Genomic DNA, 21,377 nt, shown 5'->3' with positions numbered 1-21,377 from the left:
CTGTGGAAAATTCAATTGATAGGACATGATTTGGAAAGGCACACACCTGTCTATATAAGGTCCCACAGTTGACAGTGCATGCCAAAAACCAAGCCATGAGGTCAAAGGAATTGTCCGTAGAGCTCAGAGACATATTGTGCCGAGGCTCAGATCTAGGGAAAGGTACCAAAAAATGTCTGCAGCATTGAAGGTCCCCAAGAACAGAGTGGCCTCCATCATTCTTAAATGGAAGAAGTTTGGACACACCAAGACAATCGGGGGAGAAGCGCCTTCGTCAGGGAGGTGACCAAGAACCCGATGGTCACTCTGACAGAGCTTCAGAGTTCCTCTGTGGAGATGGGAGAACCTTCCAGAAAAATCATATCTGCAGCACTCCACCAATCAGGCCTTTATGGTAGAGTGACCAAAACCGAAGCCACGCATCAGTAAAAGACAGCCCACTTGGAGTTTGCCAAAAGGGACATAATGACTCCCAGACTATGAGAAACAAGATTCTCTGGTCTGGTGAAACCAAGACTGAACTCTTTGGCCTGAATGCCAAGCGTCACGTCTGGAAGAAACCTGGTACCATCCCTACGGTGAAGCATGGTGGTGGTGCTTCTACACCTGCATTGCTTGCTGATTGGGGTTTTAGGCTGGGTTTCTATACAGCACTTTGAGATATCAGCTGATGTATGAAGGGCTTTATAAATACATTTGATTTGATTTTTATTTGGTGGCAGCATCATGCTGTGGGGATGTTATTCAGCGGCAGGGACTGGGAGACTAGTCAGGATCAAGGCAAAGATGAACAGAGCAAAGTGCAGAGAGACTGGGGCAAAGGTTCACGTTCCAAAAGGACAACGACCCTAAGCACACAGCCAAGACAACGCAGGAGTGGCTTTGGGACAAGTCTCTGAATGCCCTTGAGTGGCCCAGCCAGAACCCGGACTTGAACCCAATCAAACATCTCTGCAGCGACGCTCCCCATCCAACCTGAAAGAGCTTCAGAGGATCTGCAGAGAGGAATGGGAGAAACTTCCCAAATACAGGTGTGCCAAGCTTGTAGCTTCCTACCTAAGAAGAGGCTGTAATCACTGCCCAAGGTGCTTCAACAAAGTACTAAGTAAAGGGTCTGAAAGCTTATGTAAATGTAATTTTTCAGGTTTGCAAACATTTCTAAAAACCTGTTTTTGCTTTGTCATTATGGGGTATTGTGTGTAGATTGATGAGGGGAAAACACAATTTAATCTATTTCAGAATAAGTCTGTAATATAACAAAATGTTGAAAAAGTCAAGTGGTTTGAGTACTTACCGAATACACTCTATACACACACACTTAAGGGTGGGAAAATACTACAGCCCACTTAAAGAGAAATCCCCTGCTGGGTGGCTACTGATTGTGCTAAGCTAGCTAGCAGCACCGTGGCAGAACCTCCATGGTGTGACTGGATGAAGACAAGACCAACAGTGTTGTGGATCTGGTAAGGAGTTAACCTAATATCCCCTCAGATGATCAAGTGGAACAAAGAACACTGGCTAAAAAAGATATATAGATACGGACACTGAGAAAGAAAGACACACATTAGAGTATGACAACATACACTCTCACACACACCACCCAAACGTGTTCCTCAGAAAAGTTCCTGTTCCTCTGAGTGTGTGAGAGGAATGTAGTGTAGAAGTCTTCCTTGCGGTGTGCTCTGGGTCTGACTGTATGGGATACACGTTACTCTCATAAATTCCCAACCCACAACCCCACAGCTCACTACACGCATAGAGAAACACACACGAAAGCCCCTCTCTCCTCACACATACTCTCTCACACACACACACAGCACTATTTAAGGGAAATAGTTGACCTGTGCCGCGGGTCTTTCGGGTCTTACTGATGAGGGGGAGAGGAAATGGGACAACACGGGGTTAGCGGGGGGCAAACAGGAACAAACCGGGGCCTGTAAAACCAGGAAGGAAGGCATGCTGCTAGAGAGAGGGGCATGATGGGATGAAAACAGCAGGTCCTGGAGGCTAGTTAAATACATAAACAAACAATACTAAAACCGCAGAGTCAGTCACACATCTAAAACAGCCAGAGAGCTATACTAAAACAACATCATACTCTGATCACCCCAATCCACAAAAGTGGAGACAAATTTGACCCCAAAACACCGTGGAATATGTGTCAACAGTAACCTTGGGAAAATCCTCTGCATTATTATTAATAGCAGACAAAATGAAAACAATGTACTGAGCAAATGTCAAATTGGCTTTTACCAAATTACCGCTTGTATTCACCCTGCACACCTTAATTGACAACCAAACAAACCAAAACAAAGGAAATGCTTTGTTGAAAAAAGCCTTCAACCAAACAAACCAAAACAAGAGAAGTCTCATGCTTTGTTGATTTCAAAAAACCTGGCTCAATTTGAGGGTCTGCTATACAAACTGATGGAAAGTGGTGTTGGGGGTAAAACATACGACATTATAAAATCCATGTACACAAACAACACGTGTGCGGTTAAAATTGGCAAAAAACACACACATTTCTTCACACAGGGTCGTGGGGTTAGACAGGGATGCAGCTTAAGCCCCACCCTCTTCAACATATATATCAACGAACTGGCGCGGGCACTAGAAAAGTCTGCAGCACCCGGCCTCCCCCTGCTAGAATCCGGTCAAATGTCTGCTGTTTGCTGATGATCTGGTGCTTCTGTCACCAACCAAGGAGGGCCTACAGCAGCACCTAGATCTTATGCACAGATTCTGAGACCTGGACAGTAAATCTCAGTAAGACCAAAATAATGGTGTTCCAAAAGGTCGAGTCACCAGGACCACAAATACAAATTCCATCTCGACACTGTTGCCCTAGAGCACACAAAAACTATACATACCTTGGCCTAAACATCAGCGCCACAGGTAACTTCCACAAAGGTGTGAACGATCTGAGAGACAAGGCAAGAAGGGCATTCTATGCCATCAAAAGAAACATAAATTTCAACATACCAATTAGGATTTGGCTAAAAATACTTGAATCAGTCATAGAGCCCATTGCCCTTTATGGTTGTGAGGTCTGGGGTCCGCTCACCAACCAAGACTTCACAAAATGGGACAAACACCAAATTGAGACTCTGCACGCAGAATTCTGCAAAAATATCCTCCGTGTACAACGTAAAACACCAAATAATGCATGCAGAGCAGAATTAGGCCGATACCCACTAATTATCAAAATCCAGAAAAGAGCCATTAAATTCTACAACCACCTAAAAGGAAGCGATTCACAAACCTTCCATAACAAAGCCATCACAAACAGAGATGAACCTGGAGAAGAGTCCCCTAAGCAAACTGGTCCTGGGGCTCTGTTCACAAACACAAACACACCCTACAGAGCCCCAGGACAACAGCACAATTAGACCCAACCAAATCATGAGAAAACAAAAAGATAATTACTTAACACATTGGAAAGAATTAACAAAAAAAACAGAGCAAACTAGAATGCTATTTGGCCCTACACAGAGAGTACACAGCGGCAGAATACCTGACCACTGTGACTGACCCAAAATTAAGGAAAGCTTTGACTATGTACAGACTCAGTGAGCATAGCCTTGCTATTGAGAAAGGCCGCCGTAGGCAGACATGGCTCTCAAGAAGACAGGCTATGTGCTCACTGCCCACAAAATGAGGTGGAAACTGAGCTGCACTTCCTAACCTCCTGCCCAATGTATGACCATATTAGAGAGACATATTTCCCCAGATCACACAGATCCACAAAGAATTCGAAAACATATCCAATTTTGAAAAACTCCCATACCTACTGGGTGAAATTCCACAGTGTGCCATCACAGCAGCAAGATTTGTGACCTGTTGCCACGAGAAAAGGGCAACCAGTGAAGAACAAACACCATTGTAAATACAACCCATATTTATGCTTATTTATTTTATCTTGTGTCCTTTAATTATTTGCACATTGTATATATATATATATATAATATGACATTTGTAATGTCTTTACTGTTTTGAAACTGTTGTATGTGTAATGTTTACTGTTAATTTTTGTTGTTTTCACTTTATATATTCACTTTGTATGTTGTCTACCTCACTTGCTTTGGCAATGTTAACACATGTTTCCCATGCCAATAAAGCCCTTGAATTGAATTGAATTGAATTGAGAGAGGGAGGGAGGGAGGGGGGAGGGAGGGAGGGAGGGAGGGAGGGAGGGAGGGAGGGAGGGAGGGAGGGAGGTAACAGCACTTTGAGATATCAGCTGATGTACGAAGGGCTATATAAATACATTTGATTTGATTTGATTTGAGTAAGAGAAACCCACACAGAGAAATCTCTACAAAGAGAGAGAGGAGGACCGAAATAGATAAAAAGTGAAAGAATAATGAGAAAAATCTGCAGCCGGTCTAGAAGCACAGTATAAAACTAAGGGTCTGTCTGTAGTTGCCCCCTGCACACAGTCTCTCCCATAAACAGTTCAAATTAGTATTTGGTGACAATAAGCTGATCCTGGATCTGTGCCTGTTGGGCAATGTTGGGGGCTGGCCAGGTGTGAATCACCCTGACCAGCAATAGCCCCTAGGTGTCATCTCAGCCACACACCACACAGACAACACGTCCCCATTAGATGATGTCATGGCCTGACTCTGCCAGACAGCCTAAAGGGCGTCTCTCTATGGGACATGACACCCACCTCAGCAGGGACGGGCTTTGATATCGCTGTGCCACCCAGCAGTCTGAATTCCAGAGCCTCATGAAGATGGTTGAATGACAAACACTAGGGCTAGTCGGTCTGTCTGTCTGTCTGTCTGTCTGTCTGTCTGTCTGTCTGTCTGTCTGTCTGTCTGTCTGTCTGTCTGCCTGCCTGCCTGCCTGCCTGCCTGCCTGCCTGCCTGCCTGCCTGTCTGTCTGTCTGTCTGTCTGTCTGTCTGTCTGTCTGTCTGTCTGTCATAGAGACGTGTCTTACTGTTTGTCTGTCTGTCTGTCTGTCAGTCAGTTAGTCCAATAGGTGTTATGACAGCCGTATCAGTATGTGTGGTAAAGATAACTGTCATGGAGATGTCTGTCAACTTGTCTGCCTGTCAGCCTGTCTGTCTGTCTGCCAACCCATCTGTATTTGGTAGTAATAGCATGGAAGTCATATCAGTAACTGAACTAAAGATTACATGTCATGATGTCTGCCTATCTCTCTGTCTGGGAGTTGACGACTGTCTGCAAGGATCACTGGAAGATCCAGACTCTGGCATACCCCTAAAATAAAACCTATACGCCATCGCTGTAAATGGTATAGAGAGTCAGAGAGAGACTGTGAGAGCTGAGGTAGCAAGGAGTCAGAGAGAGACTGTGAGAGTTGAGGTAGCAAGGAGCCAGAGAGAGACAGTGAGAGCTGAGGTAGCAAGGAGCCAGAGAGAGACTGTGAGAGCTGAGGTAGCAAGGAGTCAGAGAGAGACTGTGAGAGCTGAGGTAGCAAGGAGTCAGAGAGAGACTGTGAGAGCTGAGGTAGCAAGGAGTCAGAGAGAGACTGTGAGAGCTGAGGTAGCAAGGAGCCAGAGAGAGACTGTGAGAGCTGAGGTAGCAAGGAGCCAGAGAGAGACTGTGAGAGCTGAGGTAGCAAGGAGCCAGAGAGAGACTGTGAGAGCTGAGGTAGCAAGGAGTCAGAGAGAGACTGTGAGAGCTGAGGTAGCAAGGAGCCAGAGAGAGACAGTGAGAGCTGAGGTAGCAAGGAGCCAGAGAGAGACAGCGAGAGCAGATGTAGGAGGGAGACAGTGAGAGCTGATGTAGGGAGCGCAAGGAGCCAGAGAGAGACTGTGAGAGCTGAGGTAGCAAGGAGCCAGAGAGAGACAGTGAGAGCTGAGGTAGCAAGGAGCCAGAGAGAGACAGTGAGAGCTGAGGTAGCAAGGAGCCAGAGAGAGACAGCGAGAGCAGATGTAGGAGGGAGACAGTGAGAGCTGATATAGCAAGGAGCCAGAGAGAGACTGTGAGAGCTGAGGTAGCAAGGAGCCAGAGAGAGACAGTGAGAGCAGATGTAGGAGGGAGCCAGAGTGAGAGACAGTGAGAGCTGTGAGCTGAGGTAGCAAGGAGCCAGAGAGAGACAGTGAGAGCTGATGTAGCAAGGAGCCAGAGAGAGACAGTGAGAGCAGATGTAGGAGGGAGACAGTGAGAGCTGATGGAGCAAGGAGCCAGAGAGAGACAGTGAGAGCTGAGGTAGCAAGGAGCCAGAGAGAGACAGTGAGAGCTGAGGTAGCAAGGAGCCAGAGAGAGACAGTGAGAGCAGATGTAGGAGCGAGACAGTGAGAGCTGATGTAGCAAGGAGCCAGAGAGAGACAGTGAGAGCTGAGGTAGCAAGGAGCCAGAGAGAGACAGTGAGAGCAGATGTTGGAGGGAGACAGTGAGAGCTGATATAGCAAGGAGCCAGAGAGAGACTGTGAGAGCTGAGGTAGCAAGGAGCCAGAGAGAGACAGTGAGAGCAGATGTAGGAGGGAGACAGTGAGAGACAGTGAGAGCTGAGGTAGCAAGGAGCCAGAGAGAGACCGTGAGAGCTGAGGTAGCAAGGAGCCAGAGAGAGACTGTGAGAGCTGAGGTAGCAAGGAGCCAGAGAGAGACAGTGAGAGTTGAGGTAGCAAGGAGCCAGAGAGAGACTGTGAGAGCTGAGGTAGCAAGGAGTCCGAGAGAGACTGTGAGAGCTGAGGTAGCAAGGAGCCAGAGAGAGACTGTGAGAGCTGAGGTAGCAAGGAGCCAGAGAGAGACAGTGAGAGCTGAGGTAGCAAGGAGTCCGAGAGAGACTGTGAGAGCTGAGGTAGCAAGGAGCCAGAGAGAGACAGTGAGAGCTGAGGTAGCAAGGAGCCAGAGAGAGACAGTGAGAGCAGATGTAGGAGGGAGACAGTGAAAGACAGGGGATAGTTGAGGTATGGAGGGACAATCATAGTTGAAGTAGGGGCAGGGACGACAACACTGAGGGATGGAGAGATAACTGAGTCAGATATGAGGTAGCTGAGGTATGGAGGGACAGTGAGAGACAGGAGATAACTAAAGGCAGATAAGAGGTGGGTGAGGTATGGGGGGAAATTGAGGGACAGAGAGATAACTGAGTCAGATATGTGGTAGCTGAGGTATCTAGGGGGCTCTGAGGAGCTTAGGGGTGGGCTGTAAACCTGCTGCTATGTCTCATGGTGCTGTCACTGCCAGCTCTAACTACACTAGTCCTTCTGTTACTCCTATGAGGGGTACTAGGCCCCTTATTAAACCAGAACAAACTCTCCACTCTATCCAAGGAAGTAACTGTTTCCACACGGCCATAGAAACACCTCAGTGACGATACAACATGACGTATTGTGCGAGGCCAGTCAAAGTCCCTCATTCAGCGTCTCAACTCATAACTCACAAGTTAAATTGGTCTTAAAAGAAGTTAGAGCAGGCAGCTTAATAGTTGTGGTGTGCCATAATTGCGCGACATTTATAAAATGTTCCACACGCAAATGACTCACTCAATGATTCAAAGGGTACTGTAAACAACCATGTTGACATAGAAACAAAATAAAGGACATGCAGAGAGGGCCTTGCATCTGCTGCAACTGAGAAAACACTCCAAAATCATGCTCCGACAGACCCTCTCATTCAATCATCCAAAGTCAAAAAATAAGTTTGAGAATTTACTACCAATTTACAGTATACTATAACCCAAGCAAACATTAAACTCAAACTTCCATAACTAGGAACAAAAGGTGATGTAAAACATAGGTATTCCCAACCTCTACACTACCACTACACAATAAAGAACAATTCAACTGAATTGAACACAACTTCGTTATAAACCACAAAAGAAACATATGACACCTACCAATTATGTCATTAGCCCTATCAACACCTGAGCCCTCACAGTCAACCCTTAGACCTGACTACTGTACTACTGTACTGTACTCACCAGCTGCTGTAATACCGCTCAGCCTATATCCTTCCCTTCATTTGGTCCTTTCTTTCACTCTGCTTCCCTCGTTCTCTTGTTCCAACTCCGGTGACAGTTAGCTAACAAAAAGGTCCTGGCCAGGCTGTTCCACTCACTGTGTCCCCGTGTCCCCCACTCTCTCTCTCTCTCCCTCCCTCCCTCCCTCCCTCCCTCCCTCCCTCCCTCCCTCCCTCCCTCCCTCCCTCCCTCTCCCTCTCTCCCTCCCTCCCTCCCTCCCTCCTCTCCCTCTCCTCTCCCTCCCTCTCCCTCTTTCTCTGTTACCACCCAGCTATTCGAGACATGCCCGGGGCCGTGCCACATCCAAATATGGGAGGAGAACCATAAACAAGGCCCACACCACAGCCTGCCACAGTGAACACTCAGCAACACACACACACACACACACACACACACACACACACACACACACACACACACACACACACACACACACACACACACACACACACACACACACACACACACACACACACACACACACACACACACACACACACACACACACACACACACACACACACACACACACACACACACACACACACACAGTTTTACTATCGCTCTGTTCTTTTCAAAAAACAAATATAATGATTATCATGGTTATTTTCATGTGTGTAAATATTGTGCACTGAAGGAGGCGCAATTCACAGAGTTTGCATGACCTGGGGACTTGTGTTAGCTTCCAGAGCTTTGGCTCAACAGGGTAACGCGGTCTTGAGACATGGTAACAGTCTAGGTTTAGATATCCTATCCCTACAATAACATAAATCTGTTTTACCTTGGGTATACAGTGGCCCAGAAAAGTCACAACACCCATTAACCAGATTTGCATGTAGTGGTGTAGTGGTGTTTTCTGTCTGGTCACTGAGTGAGTGGGCAGGAGTAGACAATGGACAGAGAGTTGGCCTCATAAGGCTATAATCCGAGAGATAAATTGAACAAGGGTGCGGTGAACATGTTACTTAGTAACAATCTCAGTTGAACGATTTGAATGAACATTCCAAAATGTTTCGGTGATGGTAAAACATCAAACAGACAAGTTTGGTAATGACTACTGTGGCATTGTAGTGCCAATAATCACACTGCAAATTACTTTGCTATTCAAATCAAATGTTATTGGTCGCATACACATATTTAGCAGATGTTATTGCGGGTGTAGTGAAATGCTTGTGTTCCTAGCTCCAACAGCGCAGTAATATCTAACAATACACACAAATCTAAAAAGTAAAAGAATGGTATTAAGAAATATTGAAATATTAGGACGAGCAATGTCGGAGTCCAGAGTATAAATACATGTACACTGCATTCAGAAAGTATTCAGGCCCCTAGACTTTTTCCACATTTTGTTATGTTACGGCCTTATTCTAAAATTGATTAAATAGTTTATTTCCCTCATCAATCTACACAAAATACCACATAATGACAAATAAAAAACAGGTTTTAAGAAATATTTGCAAATGTATTAAGAAAACAAAACTGAAATATTACATTTACATAAGTATTTTCTCAGTCCTTTGTTCAAGCACCTTTGGCTGCGAGTACAGCCTCAACTCTACTTGGCTATGATGCTACAAGCTTGGCACACCTGTATTTGGGGAGTTTCTCCCATTATTTTCTGCAGATCTTCTCAAGCTCTGTCAAGTTGGATGGGGAGCGTCGCTGCACAGCTGTTTTCAGGTCTCTCCAAGAGATTTTTCGATTGGGTTCAAGTCCAGGCTCTGGCTGGTGCACTCAAGGACATTCAGAGACGTGTTCCAAAGCCACTCTTGCGTTGTCTTGGCTGTGTGCTTGGGGTTGTTGTCCTGTTGGAAGGTGAACCTTCACCCCAGTCTGAGATCCTGAACCCTCTGGAGCAGGTTTTCGTCAAGGATCTCTCTCTGTACTTTGCTCTGTTCATCTTTCCCTCGATCCTGGCTAGTCTCTCAGTCCCTGCCTCTGAAAAACATCCCCACAGCATGATGCTGCCACCACCATGCTTCACCGTAGAGATGGTGCCAGGTTTCCTCCAAACGTGAAGCTTGACATTCAGGACAAAGAGTTCAATCTTGGTTTCATCAGACCAGAGGATCTTGTTTCTCATGGTCTGGAAGTCTTTATGTCCCTTTTGGCAAACTCCAAGTGGGCTGTCTTTTACTGATGAGTGGCTTCCGTCTGGCCACTCTACCATAAAGGCCTGATTGGTGGAATGCTGCAGAGATGGTTGTCCTTCTGAAAGGTTCTCCCATCTCTATAGAGGAACTCTGAAGCTCTGTCAGAGTGACCATCGGTTTCTTGGTCACCTCCCTGACTAAGGCCCTTCTCCCCGATTGCTCAGTTTGTTGCCAGCTCTATGAAGAGTTTTGGTGGTTCCAAACTTCTTCCATTTAAGAATGATGGAGGCCACTGTGTTCTAGGGGACCTTCAGTGTTGCAGAAATGTTTTGGTACCCTTCCCCAGATCTGTGCCTCGACACAATCCTGTCTCTGAGCTCTACAGACAATTCCTTTGACCTCATGGCTTGATTTTTCCTCTGACATGCACTGTCAACTGTGGGACCTTATATAGACAGGTGTGTGTCTTTCCAAATCATGACCAATTAATTGGATTTACCACAGGTGGACTCCAATCAAGTTGTAGAAACATCTCAAGGATGATCAATAGGAAAAGGATGCACATAAACTAAATTTCGAGTTTCATAGCAAAGGGTCTGGATATGTATGTAAATAAGGTATTTCTGTAATAAAAATGTTATACATTTGCAAAAATGTATAAAAACCTGTTTTCTCATTGTCATTATGGGGTATTGTGTGTAGATTGCTAAGGATTTTTATGTATTGAATCCATTTTAGAATAAGGCTGTAACGTAACAAAATGTGGAAAAGTCAAGCGGTCTGAATACTTTCTGAAGGCACTGTATGTAATAGAAAGGCCACTTGATTATTTGTAGTGGTAGTTTAGACCTGAAACAGACACTTACGTTTGCCTAACACTACCTTCTCAGACTGTTAGTTAACATTAACGAATGGTCGCGGCTAGCACAAAACAAATGGAATGCTAATGTTCGAGAGCTATTTCCCTTGTTGGACCCCAGGTCAACAGCTGAGTACAGGGCAATTAGTGAAGTCCTATTAGTGAAGGAATATTAGTGAAACAGACACACACACACACACACACACACACACACACACACACACACACACACACACACACACACACACACACACACACACACACACACACACACACACACACACACACACACACACACACACACACACACACACACACATGCTTGAACGCAGGCACACACTCTAATTTCTACAGATTCACTCAAAGTGGATGCACACAAGTGCAAATAACTCACAACTAGTAACTATCCGACAATGCCCTTCACACATCTCAGCAGCACCCAGGCTAAAAGTGGACACAAACCCTCTGAACACCTTCATATTTGCAGATACATCATCAAAACTTAGTGATGTATTATTCTACCAATAACCTTGTTATTCATACAGACCCTTTAAACAGGCTTATCTTTCATATACTCCTTTCATCTGATTTCTACAAAGGTCATTGCAATATGTAAACAAAGACCTTACCAGGAGCTAGCCTGACTCTGACACATACAGTTGAAGTCAGAAGTTTACATACACCTTAGCCAAATACATTTAAACTCAGTTTTTCACAATTCCTGACATTTAATCCTAGTAAAAATGCCCTGTCTTAGGTCAGTTAGGATCACCACCTTATTTTAAGAATGTGAAGTGTCCGAATAATAGTAGAGAGAATGATTTATTTCAGATTCGATTTCTTTCATCACATTTGCAGTGGGTCAGAAGTTTTCATACAAAAAACTAGTTTTAATGACTCCAACCCAAGTGTATGTAAACTTCCCACTTCAACTGTATTTACATCAACGCTCCAGGGTGGAACAGCCATTTAGGACTAGGACTAGATACCACACGGACAAATAACACCGCCCTAATGCTTTTAATGACATGTGACGAGTGACCAGAGTCCACTGGAGCACACACCGTCACGACAGTTATGGGAAAACCCTCCATTTGTCCAGAACCTAATGAAAGCTAGGCTGGTCCCTCATCGACATTCACCTGACCTGTCGACCACAACACTGTGATCAAAAGAGGAGGAAGAGAGAGAGGGAGGGAAAGAGAGAGGGAGGGGAGAGGGCGGTGTTTTCAGAACAGACCCCTTGGTGAAGAAACGTTGAGGTGGGCCAACAAGCAGCTAGCGACCGGTCTTGAACCCTCACTCCAGAACCCAAGCTGAAGCCCTTGAGAGAGGGAGGGAAAGAGAGGAAGGGAAAGAGAGAGAGGAAGGGTATTTTCAGAGTAGACCCCTTGGCGGAGAAACATTGAGGTGGGTAGCAAAGCAGCTAGCAAACGAACGAAACCTAGCTCAAAACCCAAGCCCAGCCTTGGAACACAGACATCTTCCTTTCACAGAGGTTCACTTTCAGCCGAAGACAAATTGAATGGTGGGCACACAATGTTCTAGCACCATGTACTGAATCCACATTTTTCAGATCCAATCCAACTGCTAAGGAAGCAAAGCCTGCAATTAGCTAAACGAGGGGACTGGCAGAATGCTTTCTGCTGAGCCAACCAGAACCAAACATCTAGTCCATTCAATTAGGATCAAACTGCCAACACCAGCATTTCCCAATGACCTTCTTTACATAGCAATTACCACAAGAGCTCTCCAGAGAGTTGAATATGATATAATACAGTGGTTTCTATTCAAGACATAGGGCATGTTGGAGCGTATTACCGCTGCACCAAAATGGCTGCCGAGGGCCTAGCTTGACATGATGGCTACTTGTCATGGCCTGTGCTCTGGTGCAACTGCCTACTCTCTCTCTCCACTTGGGGCATATGGATGGCATAAGATAGGGTGCCCACTGCCCTCACTGTATTCATTGTCTTGTCCCGTCCACAATACTAATCAATAGGGACCATGATGAATGATGTCAGCCCCAGTGAGGGCTATGGAATGGGGCGGTGGGACTGCAGAAGCAGAGGGGTACGGTGGAGGAGGTGGAGGAGGAAGGGGAGTAGAGGTGAGAGGAGGTGAGCAGGAGTTTGGTGTGGGGTCCCGTCATCTCCTGACCCCCAGCCCTAGCCCCTTGCACACCCACACTGTGAGCTGGGTGGGGGGTGGTGGTGGGAGTGCAGGGGTTCGGGTTACCAGCAGAGCGACTGACTACCACCTATTTCTGCAGCAGCTATTTAAAGGAGTGAATGACAGGTGTGTGTGGGGGGGGCATGGGGTCTGCTCCTGCAGCTAAAACGGGGAGAGGAAAGGGGAAGATAGGGGGAAATGATGAGAACAAGAGGAGGCAAGAGGGGTAGGGCAAGGTAGTCACTAGATTGGCCATGCTTAAGCAGACGAAAGTGAATAGGAATATGTGAAAGAATCAAAATGTCCGAACAGCTGAGGAAGATGTATGCTCTTACTTTTAGATGTGGAGAGAGGTGGTGCAGTGGTATGCCAGTGGAAGTACCAGTGGAAGTACCAGTAGAATGCCAGTGGAAGTACCAGTGGAAGTACCAGTAGAATGCCAGTGGAAGTACCAGTGGAAGTACCAGTAGAATGCCAGTGGAAGTACCAGTGGAAGTACCAGTAGAATGCCAGTGGAAGTACCAGTGGAAGTACCAGTAGAATGCCAGTGGAAGTACCAGTGGAAGTACCAGTGAATGCCAGTGGAAGTACCAGTGGAAGTACCAGTAGAATGCCAGTGGAAGTACCAGTGGAAGTACCAGTGGAATGCCAGTGGAAGTACCAGTGGAAGTACCAGTAGAATGCCAGTGGAAGTACCAGTGGAAGTACCAGTAGAATGCCAGTGGAAGTACCAGTGGAAGTACCAGTGGAATGCCAGTGGAAGTACCAGTGGAAGTACCAGTAGAATGCCAGTGGAAGTACCAGTGGAAGTACCAGTAGAATGCCAGTGGAAGTACCAGTAGAATGCCAGTGGAAGAACCAGTGGAAGTACAAGTAGAATGCCAGTGGAAGTACCAGTGGAAGTACCAGTAGAATGCCAGTGGAAGTACCAGTGGAAGTAACAGTGGAAGTACCCATATAATGCCAGTGGAAGTACCAGTGGAAGTACCAGTAGAATGCCAGTGGAAGTACCAGTGGAAGTACCAGTAGAATGCCAGTGGAAGTACCAGTGGAAGTACCAGTAGAATGCCAGTGGAAATACCAGTGGAAGTACCAGTAGAATGCCAGTGGAAGTACCAGTGGAAGTACCAGTAGAATGCCAGTGGAGGTACCAGTGGAAGTACCAGTAGAATGCCAGTGGAAGTACCAGTGGAAGTACCAGTGGAAGAACCAGTGGAAGTACCAGTAGAATGCCAGTGGAAGTACCAGTATAATGCCAGTGGAAATACCAGTAGAATGCTAGTGGAAGTACCAGTGGAAGTACCAGTAGAATGCCAGTGGAAGTACCAGTAGAATGCCAGTGGAAGTACCAGTGGAAGTACCAGTAGAATGCCAGTGGAAGTACCAGTAGAATGCCAGTGGAAGTACCAGTAGAATGACAGTGGAAGTACCAGTGGAAGTACCAGTAGAATGCCAGTGGAAGTACCAGTAGAATGCCAGTGGAAGTACCAGTGGAAGTACCAGTAGAATGCCCGTGGAAGTACCAGTGGAAGTACCAGTAGAATGCCAGTGGAAGTACCAGTGGAAGTACCAGTGGAAGTGCCAGTGGAAGTACCAGTAGAATGCCAGTGGAAGTACCAGTGGAAGTACCAGTGGAAGTACCAGTAGAATGCCAGTGGAAGTACCAGTAGAATGCCAGTGGAAGTACCAGTAGAATGCCAGTGGAAGTACCAGTGGAAGAAAATTTCAATACCCCCACCACTGAGGGTGGCCAGCTATGTGACAGAGTCTCGAAGACTCCATTAACCACTGATATGTGACAACAACTGTTCCAGCACACCTAGTTTGACTGTGCTGTGTGTGTGTGTGTGTGTGTGTGTGTGTGTGTGTGTGTGTGTGTGTGTGTGTGTGTGTGTGTGTGTGTGTGTGTGTGTGTGTGTGTGTGTGTGTAAATTATTTTAAGAACAATACTTTAACATTTACATTTACATTTAAGTCATTTAGCAGACGCTCTTATCCAGAGCGACTTACAAAATACTACTTTTTAAGGTGGCCTTCACTTTTCTATGAAGCACGGGAGGTTGGTGTCACCTTAATTGGGGAGGTCGGGCTCGTGGTAATGGCTGGAGCGGCATTAGTGGAATGGTATCAAATACATCAAACATTTGGTTTGTAGGTGTTTGATGCCATTCCATTTGCTCTGTTATGGCTAATATTATGAGACATCCTCCCCTCAGCAGCCTCCAGTGCTATTAAGGTTTATTTTACTCAAGTATGACAACTAGGAACTTTGTGTGTGTGTGTGTGTGTGTGTGTGTGTGTGTGTGTGTGTGTGTGTGTGTGTGTGTGTGTGTGTGTGTGTGTGTGTGTGTGTGTGTGTGTGTGTGTGTGTGTGTGTGTGTGTGTCTGTGGTCTTGGTGCTCACCATCTCCTGTATCCTCGCAGCCCCTGTTGAAGTTCTCGTAGGAGTCCCAGCGGATGAGGGGGTCTTGGGTATTGTAGTCCACCGACACTTGTGGGCCATTCTCAAGGTGGCCCATTCCTGAGAGACACAAAGCCAGCTGGGTAATGCAGTCTTTAACCCATTAATGTCAGAAATACAATATAACATGTACTTTCTGCGTAACCACATGCAGTTAACTATGCTGACAACACACAATCAATTAACACCAATCCATGCTGTGCTGCATTACCTTATGGTACTAACTATAGTTTGTGTATACATTATTACATGCAGCATGCATTGAAGCATTCAACTTGAAATACACTGATTACCTGTACCTTTGATTTTCTCAGGTCCGAAGGAGAAGACAAATTCCACTTTCCCATATTCTGGAAATCTCTCATCTGTGTAGTGACACACATTAAACGACAATCAATTTCACATTTTTACAGAGGCCAGGTAATACAGTAGAGGCGCGAACATGTGTACGCACTTCAACAAACACAGGTACACACGTGGACACACACATTAAACAACAATCAATTTACATTTTGGGAGAGGCCACACACGAACATGTGTAAGCCGTGCTACAAAGACACACACACACATTCACCCACACATACACACACAGTCACCCCCACACACACACACACACATTCACCCACACATACACACACACAGTAACCCACGCACACACACACACACACACACACACACAGTCACCCACACACACATATACACACACAGTCACCCCCGCACACATACACACACACACACACAGTCACCCACGCACACATACACACACACACAGTCACCCACACATACACACACACAGCAACCCCGCATACATACACACACACAGTCACCCCTGCATACATACACACACAGTCACCCCCGCATACATACACACACACAGTCACCCCCGCACACATACACACACACAGTCACCCACGCATACATACACCTACGCAGTCACATTCCCCACGCACACATACACAAACACACAGTCACCCCCCCGCACACATACACCTACTCAGTCACCCCCGCACACATACACCTACGCAGTCACCCACGCACACATACACACTACACAGTCACCCCGCACACATACACCTACGCAGTCACCCCGCATACATACACACACACAGTCACCCACGCACACATACACCTACTCAGTCACCCCCGCACACATACACCACACAGTTACCCCCGCACACATATACACACACAGTCACCCCCGCACACATACACACACACACACAGTCACCCACGCACACATACACACACACACAGCAACCCCCGCACACATACACCTACGCAGTCACCCCCGCATACATACACACACACAGTCACCCCCGCACACATATACACACACAGTCACCCCCGCACACATACACACACACAGTCACCCACGCACACATACACACACCACACAGCAACCCCGCACACATACACCTACGCAGTCACCCCCGCATACATACACACACACAGTCACCCCCCGCACACATACACCTACACAGTCACCCCCGCACACATACACACACACAGTCACCCCCACACACATACACACACGCAGTCACCCACGCATACATACACCTACACAGTCACCCCCGCACACACACATACACACACACAGTCACCCCGCACACATACACCTACTCAGTCACCCCACATACACACATACACAACCCCGCATACACACAGTCACCCCTGTACACATACACACACACAGTCACCCCGCACACATACACACACACACAGCAACCCCCGCACACATACACCTACGCAGTCCCCCCGCACACATACACACACACACACAGTCACCCCCGCACACATACACACACACAGTCACCCCCGCACACATATACACACACAGTCACCCCCACACACATACACACACACACAACAACCCCCGCACACATACACCTACGCAGTCACCCCCGCATACATACACACACACAGTCACCCCCGCACACATACACACACACAGCAACCCCGCACACATACACCTACGCAGTCACCCCCGCATACATACACCTACGCAGTCACCCCCGCATACATACACACACACAGTCACCCCCGCACACATATACACACACAGTCACCCCCGCACACATACACCTACGCAGTCACCCCCGCACACATACACCTACTCAGTCACCCCCGCACACATACACCTACGCAGTCACCCACGCACACATACACACACACAGCAACCCCCGCACACATACACCTACGCAGTCACCCCCGCATACATACACACACACAGTCACCCCCGCATACATACACACACACAGTCACCCACGCACACATACACACAGTCACCCCCGCATACATACACACACACAGTCAACCCCGCACACATACACCTACGCAGTCACCCCCCGCATACATACACACACACAGCAACCCCCGCACACATACACCTACGCAGTCACCCCCGCATACATACACACACACAGTCACCCCCGCACACATACACCTACGCAGTCACCCCCGCATACATACACACACACAGCAACCCCCGCACACATACACCTACGCAGTCACCCCCGCATACATACACACACACAGTCACCCCCGCACACATACACACACACAGTCACCCACGCACACATACACACACACAGTCACCCCCGCATACATACACACACACAGTCACCCCCGCATACATACACCTACGCAGTCACCCCCGCACACATACACACACACAGTCACCCCCGCACACATACACACACACAGTCACCCCCGCATACATACACCTACGCAGTCACCCCCGCACACATACACACACACAGTCACCCACGCACACATACACACACACAGCAACCCCCGCACACATACACCTACGCAGTCACCCCGCACACATACACACACACAGCAACCCCCGCACACATACACCTACGCAGTCACCCCCGCACACATACACACACACACACAGCAACCCCGCACACATACACACACACAGTCACCCCCGCACACATACACACACACAGTCACCCCCGCACACATACACACACACAGTCACCCACGCACACATACACACACACAGCAACCCCCGCACACATACACCTACGCAGTCACCCCCGCATACATACACACACACAGTCACCCCCGCACACATATACCTACACAGTCACCCCCCACACATACACACACACACAGTCACCCCGCACACCCACGCACACATACACACACACACAGCCACCCCCGCACACATACACCTACGCAGTCACCCCCGCACACATACACACACACAGCAACCCCCGCACACATACACCTACGCAGTCACCCCCGCATACATACACACACACAGTCACCCCCGCACACATATACACACACAGCAACCCCCGCACACATACACCTACGCAGTCACCCCCGCACACATACACACACACAGCAACCCCTGCACACATACACCTACGCAGTCACCCCCGCATACATACACACACACAGTCACCCCCGCACACATACACACACACAGCAACCCCCGCATACATACACACACACAGTCACCCACGCACACATACACACACACAGTCACCCCCGCACACATATACACACACAGTCACCCACGCACACATACACCTACGCAGTCACCCCCGCATACATACACCTACGCAGTCACCCCGCATACATACACACACACAGTCACCCCCGCATACATACACACACACACACAGTCACCCACGCACACATACACACACACACACAGTCACCCACGCACACATACACACACACACACAGTCACCCACGCACACATACACACACACACACAGTCACCCACGCACACATACACACACACACAGCAACCCCCGCACACATACACCTACGCAGTCACCCCCGCATACATATACACACACAGTCACCCCCGCACACATACACACACACAGTCACCCCCGCACACATATACACACACAGTCACCCACGCACACATACACCTACGCAGTCACCCCCGCATACATACACCTACGCAGTCACCCCCGCATACATACACACACACAGTCACCCACACATACAAACACTTTAAGCACTTTAAACAATGCCACCTAATATAATGTTTACATACCCTACATTACTCATCTCATATGTATATACTGTACTCTATACCATCTACTGCATCTTGCCTATGCCGTTCTGTACCATCACTCATTCATATATTTTTATGTACATATTCTTTATCCCTTTACACTTGTGTGTATAAGGTAGACGTTGTGGAATTGTTAGGCTACATTATTCGTTGGTTATTACTGCATTGTCGGAACTAGAAGCACAAGCATTTCGCTACACTCGCATTAACATCTGCTAACCATGTGCATGTGACAAATACAATTTGATTTGATTTGACCCACGCACACAAACACACACACACAGTCACCCACACATACACACCCATACATACACACACACAGTCACCCACACACACACACACATAGTCACCCACCCAGAGGGACACACACACAGTCACCCACACACACCTGCACACACACCTTTAAAAGTCTGATCCAGTTCATTCTTCCCGAAGACCACTCCCAGGTCGTGGATGGCACAGGTGTGGAACTGCACTCTGAATATCACATCCCTAATGGGGCTCCGGAAACGCTTGTGGTAACACTTCAACTGGAGGAGGAGGAGGAGGAGGAGGAGGAAGAGGAGAAGGAGGAGGAGGAGGAGGAGGAAGAGGAAGAGGAAGAGGAGGAGAGAGTAAGCATATAACCGGACATCAAGACAAGGACTTTTGCTACAGTCAAACCAGACGAGGGAAACAGTCCAGATTGCCAAACTCATGGTCTATATCTCCAGGCCTAAACCCTGCTGGTCCTAGGGGACCATGGATCCCCACCAGAACAGAACATGGTCAGTACAATGGAGGCATGTTCTGATGGGGAGGCACGTCTGGTGTGGTGGAACAAGGACACATTCTTCCCTAATAGAACTCTAGTGAACAGTAGGGCAAGATAACATTAGAGAGAGAGAGAGAGAGAGAGAGAGAGAGAGAGAGAGAGAGAGAGAGAGAGAGAGAGAGAGAGAGAGAGAGAGAGAGAGAGAGAGAGAGAGAGAGAGAGAGAGAGAGAGAGAGAGAGAGAGAGAGAGAGAGAGAGAGAGAGAGAGAGAGAGAGAGAGAGAGAGAGAGAGAGAGAGAGAGAGAGAGAGAGAGAATTTCCCGGAACAAATGTTTCACTATAATAGTGAAGGTGTAAACTTGGCAGTAGAAAACTTAAACAGTATATTTGACCTCTCAGCTTCCCTATCAAATACAAAAATGTCAAGCTGACAACCAAAGAAAATTTACAACAATGACAAATGATTTGATGAAGAAGGCAAAAACCTAAGAAAGAAATTGAGAAACCTGTCCAACCAAAAGCATGGAGACCCAGAAAACCTGAGTCTACGCTCACTAAAACAATACAGAAATACACTACGGAAAAAGAAGGAAAGGCATGTCAGAAATCAGCTCAATGTAATTGAAGAATCCATAGAATCGAACCACTTCTAGGAAAATTAGAAAACTTTAAACAAACAACAATCAAAAAGAATTATCTATCCAAAACTGAGATATATGGATAAACCACTTCACCAATCTTTTTGGCTCTATAACAAAGAACAAACAACAAAAGCATATACACTACCGTTCAAAAGTTTGGGGTCACTTAGAAATGTCCTAGTTTTTTGAAAGAAAAGCACATTTTTAGTCCATTAAAATAACACCACATTTATCAGAAATACAGTGTAGACATTGTCAATGTTGTAAATGACCATTGTAGCTGCAAACAGCTGATTTGTAATGGAATATCTTCATAGACCTACAGAGGCCCATTATCAGCAACCATCACTCCTATGTTCCAATGGCACGTTGTGTTATAATTTTATAAGTCTAATTGATCATTAGAA

The 21,377-nt window shown here is 47.1% G+C and overlaps 1 protein-coding gene and 1 long non-coding RNA gene across 2 annotated transcripts in view; one reads left to right on the top strand and one right to left on the bottom strand.

Moving 5' to 3' along the window:
- Nucleotides 1–21,377, bottom strand: part of LOC118375881 (tensin-like) — a 337,660-nt gene that overhangs the window by 24,478 nt on the left and 291,805 nt on the right. Inside the window, exons 17-19 of the mRNA XM_052513966.1 lie at nt 19,976–20,105; nt 15,824–15,889; nt 15,468–15,584 (exon numbers count right to left, since the gene is read on the bottom strand). Coding sequence (XP_052369926.1) covers nt 15,468–15,584; nt 15,824–15,889; nt 19,976–20,105 — 313 coding nt within the window. The remainder of the gene's footprint in view (nt 1–15,467; nt 15,585–15,823; nt 15,890–19,975; nt 20,106–21,377) is intronic.
- LOC127927490 (uncharacterized) lies at nt 5,163–7,874 on the top strand. The gene is made up of 4 exons (XR_008127771.1): nt 5,163–5,622; nt 5,659–5,756; nt 6,524–6,559; nt 6,776–7,874. It is a non-coding gene; the product is annotated as an uncharacterized LOC127927490 (long non-coding RNA).

The sequence above is a fragment of the Oncorhynchus keta genome, unplaced genomic scaffold (assembly GCF_023373465.1).
Source record: "Oncorhynchus keta strain PuntledgeMale-10-30-2019 unplaced genomic scaffold, Oket_V2 Un_scaffold_14384_pilon_pilon, whole genome shotgun sequence".
Taxonomy (NCBI): Eukaryota; Metazoa; Chordata; class Actinopteri; order Salmoniformes; family Salmonidae; genus Oncorhynchus; species Oncorhynchus keta.
This window is presented reverse-complemented; position numbering and strand designations above follow the sequence as displayed.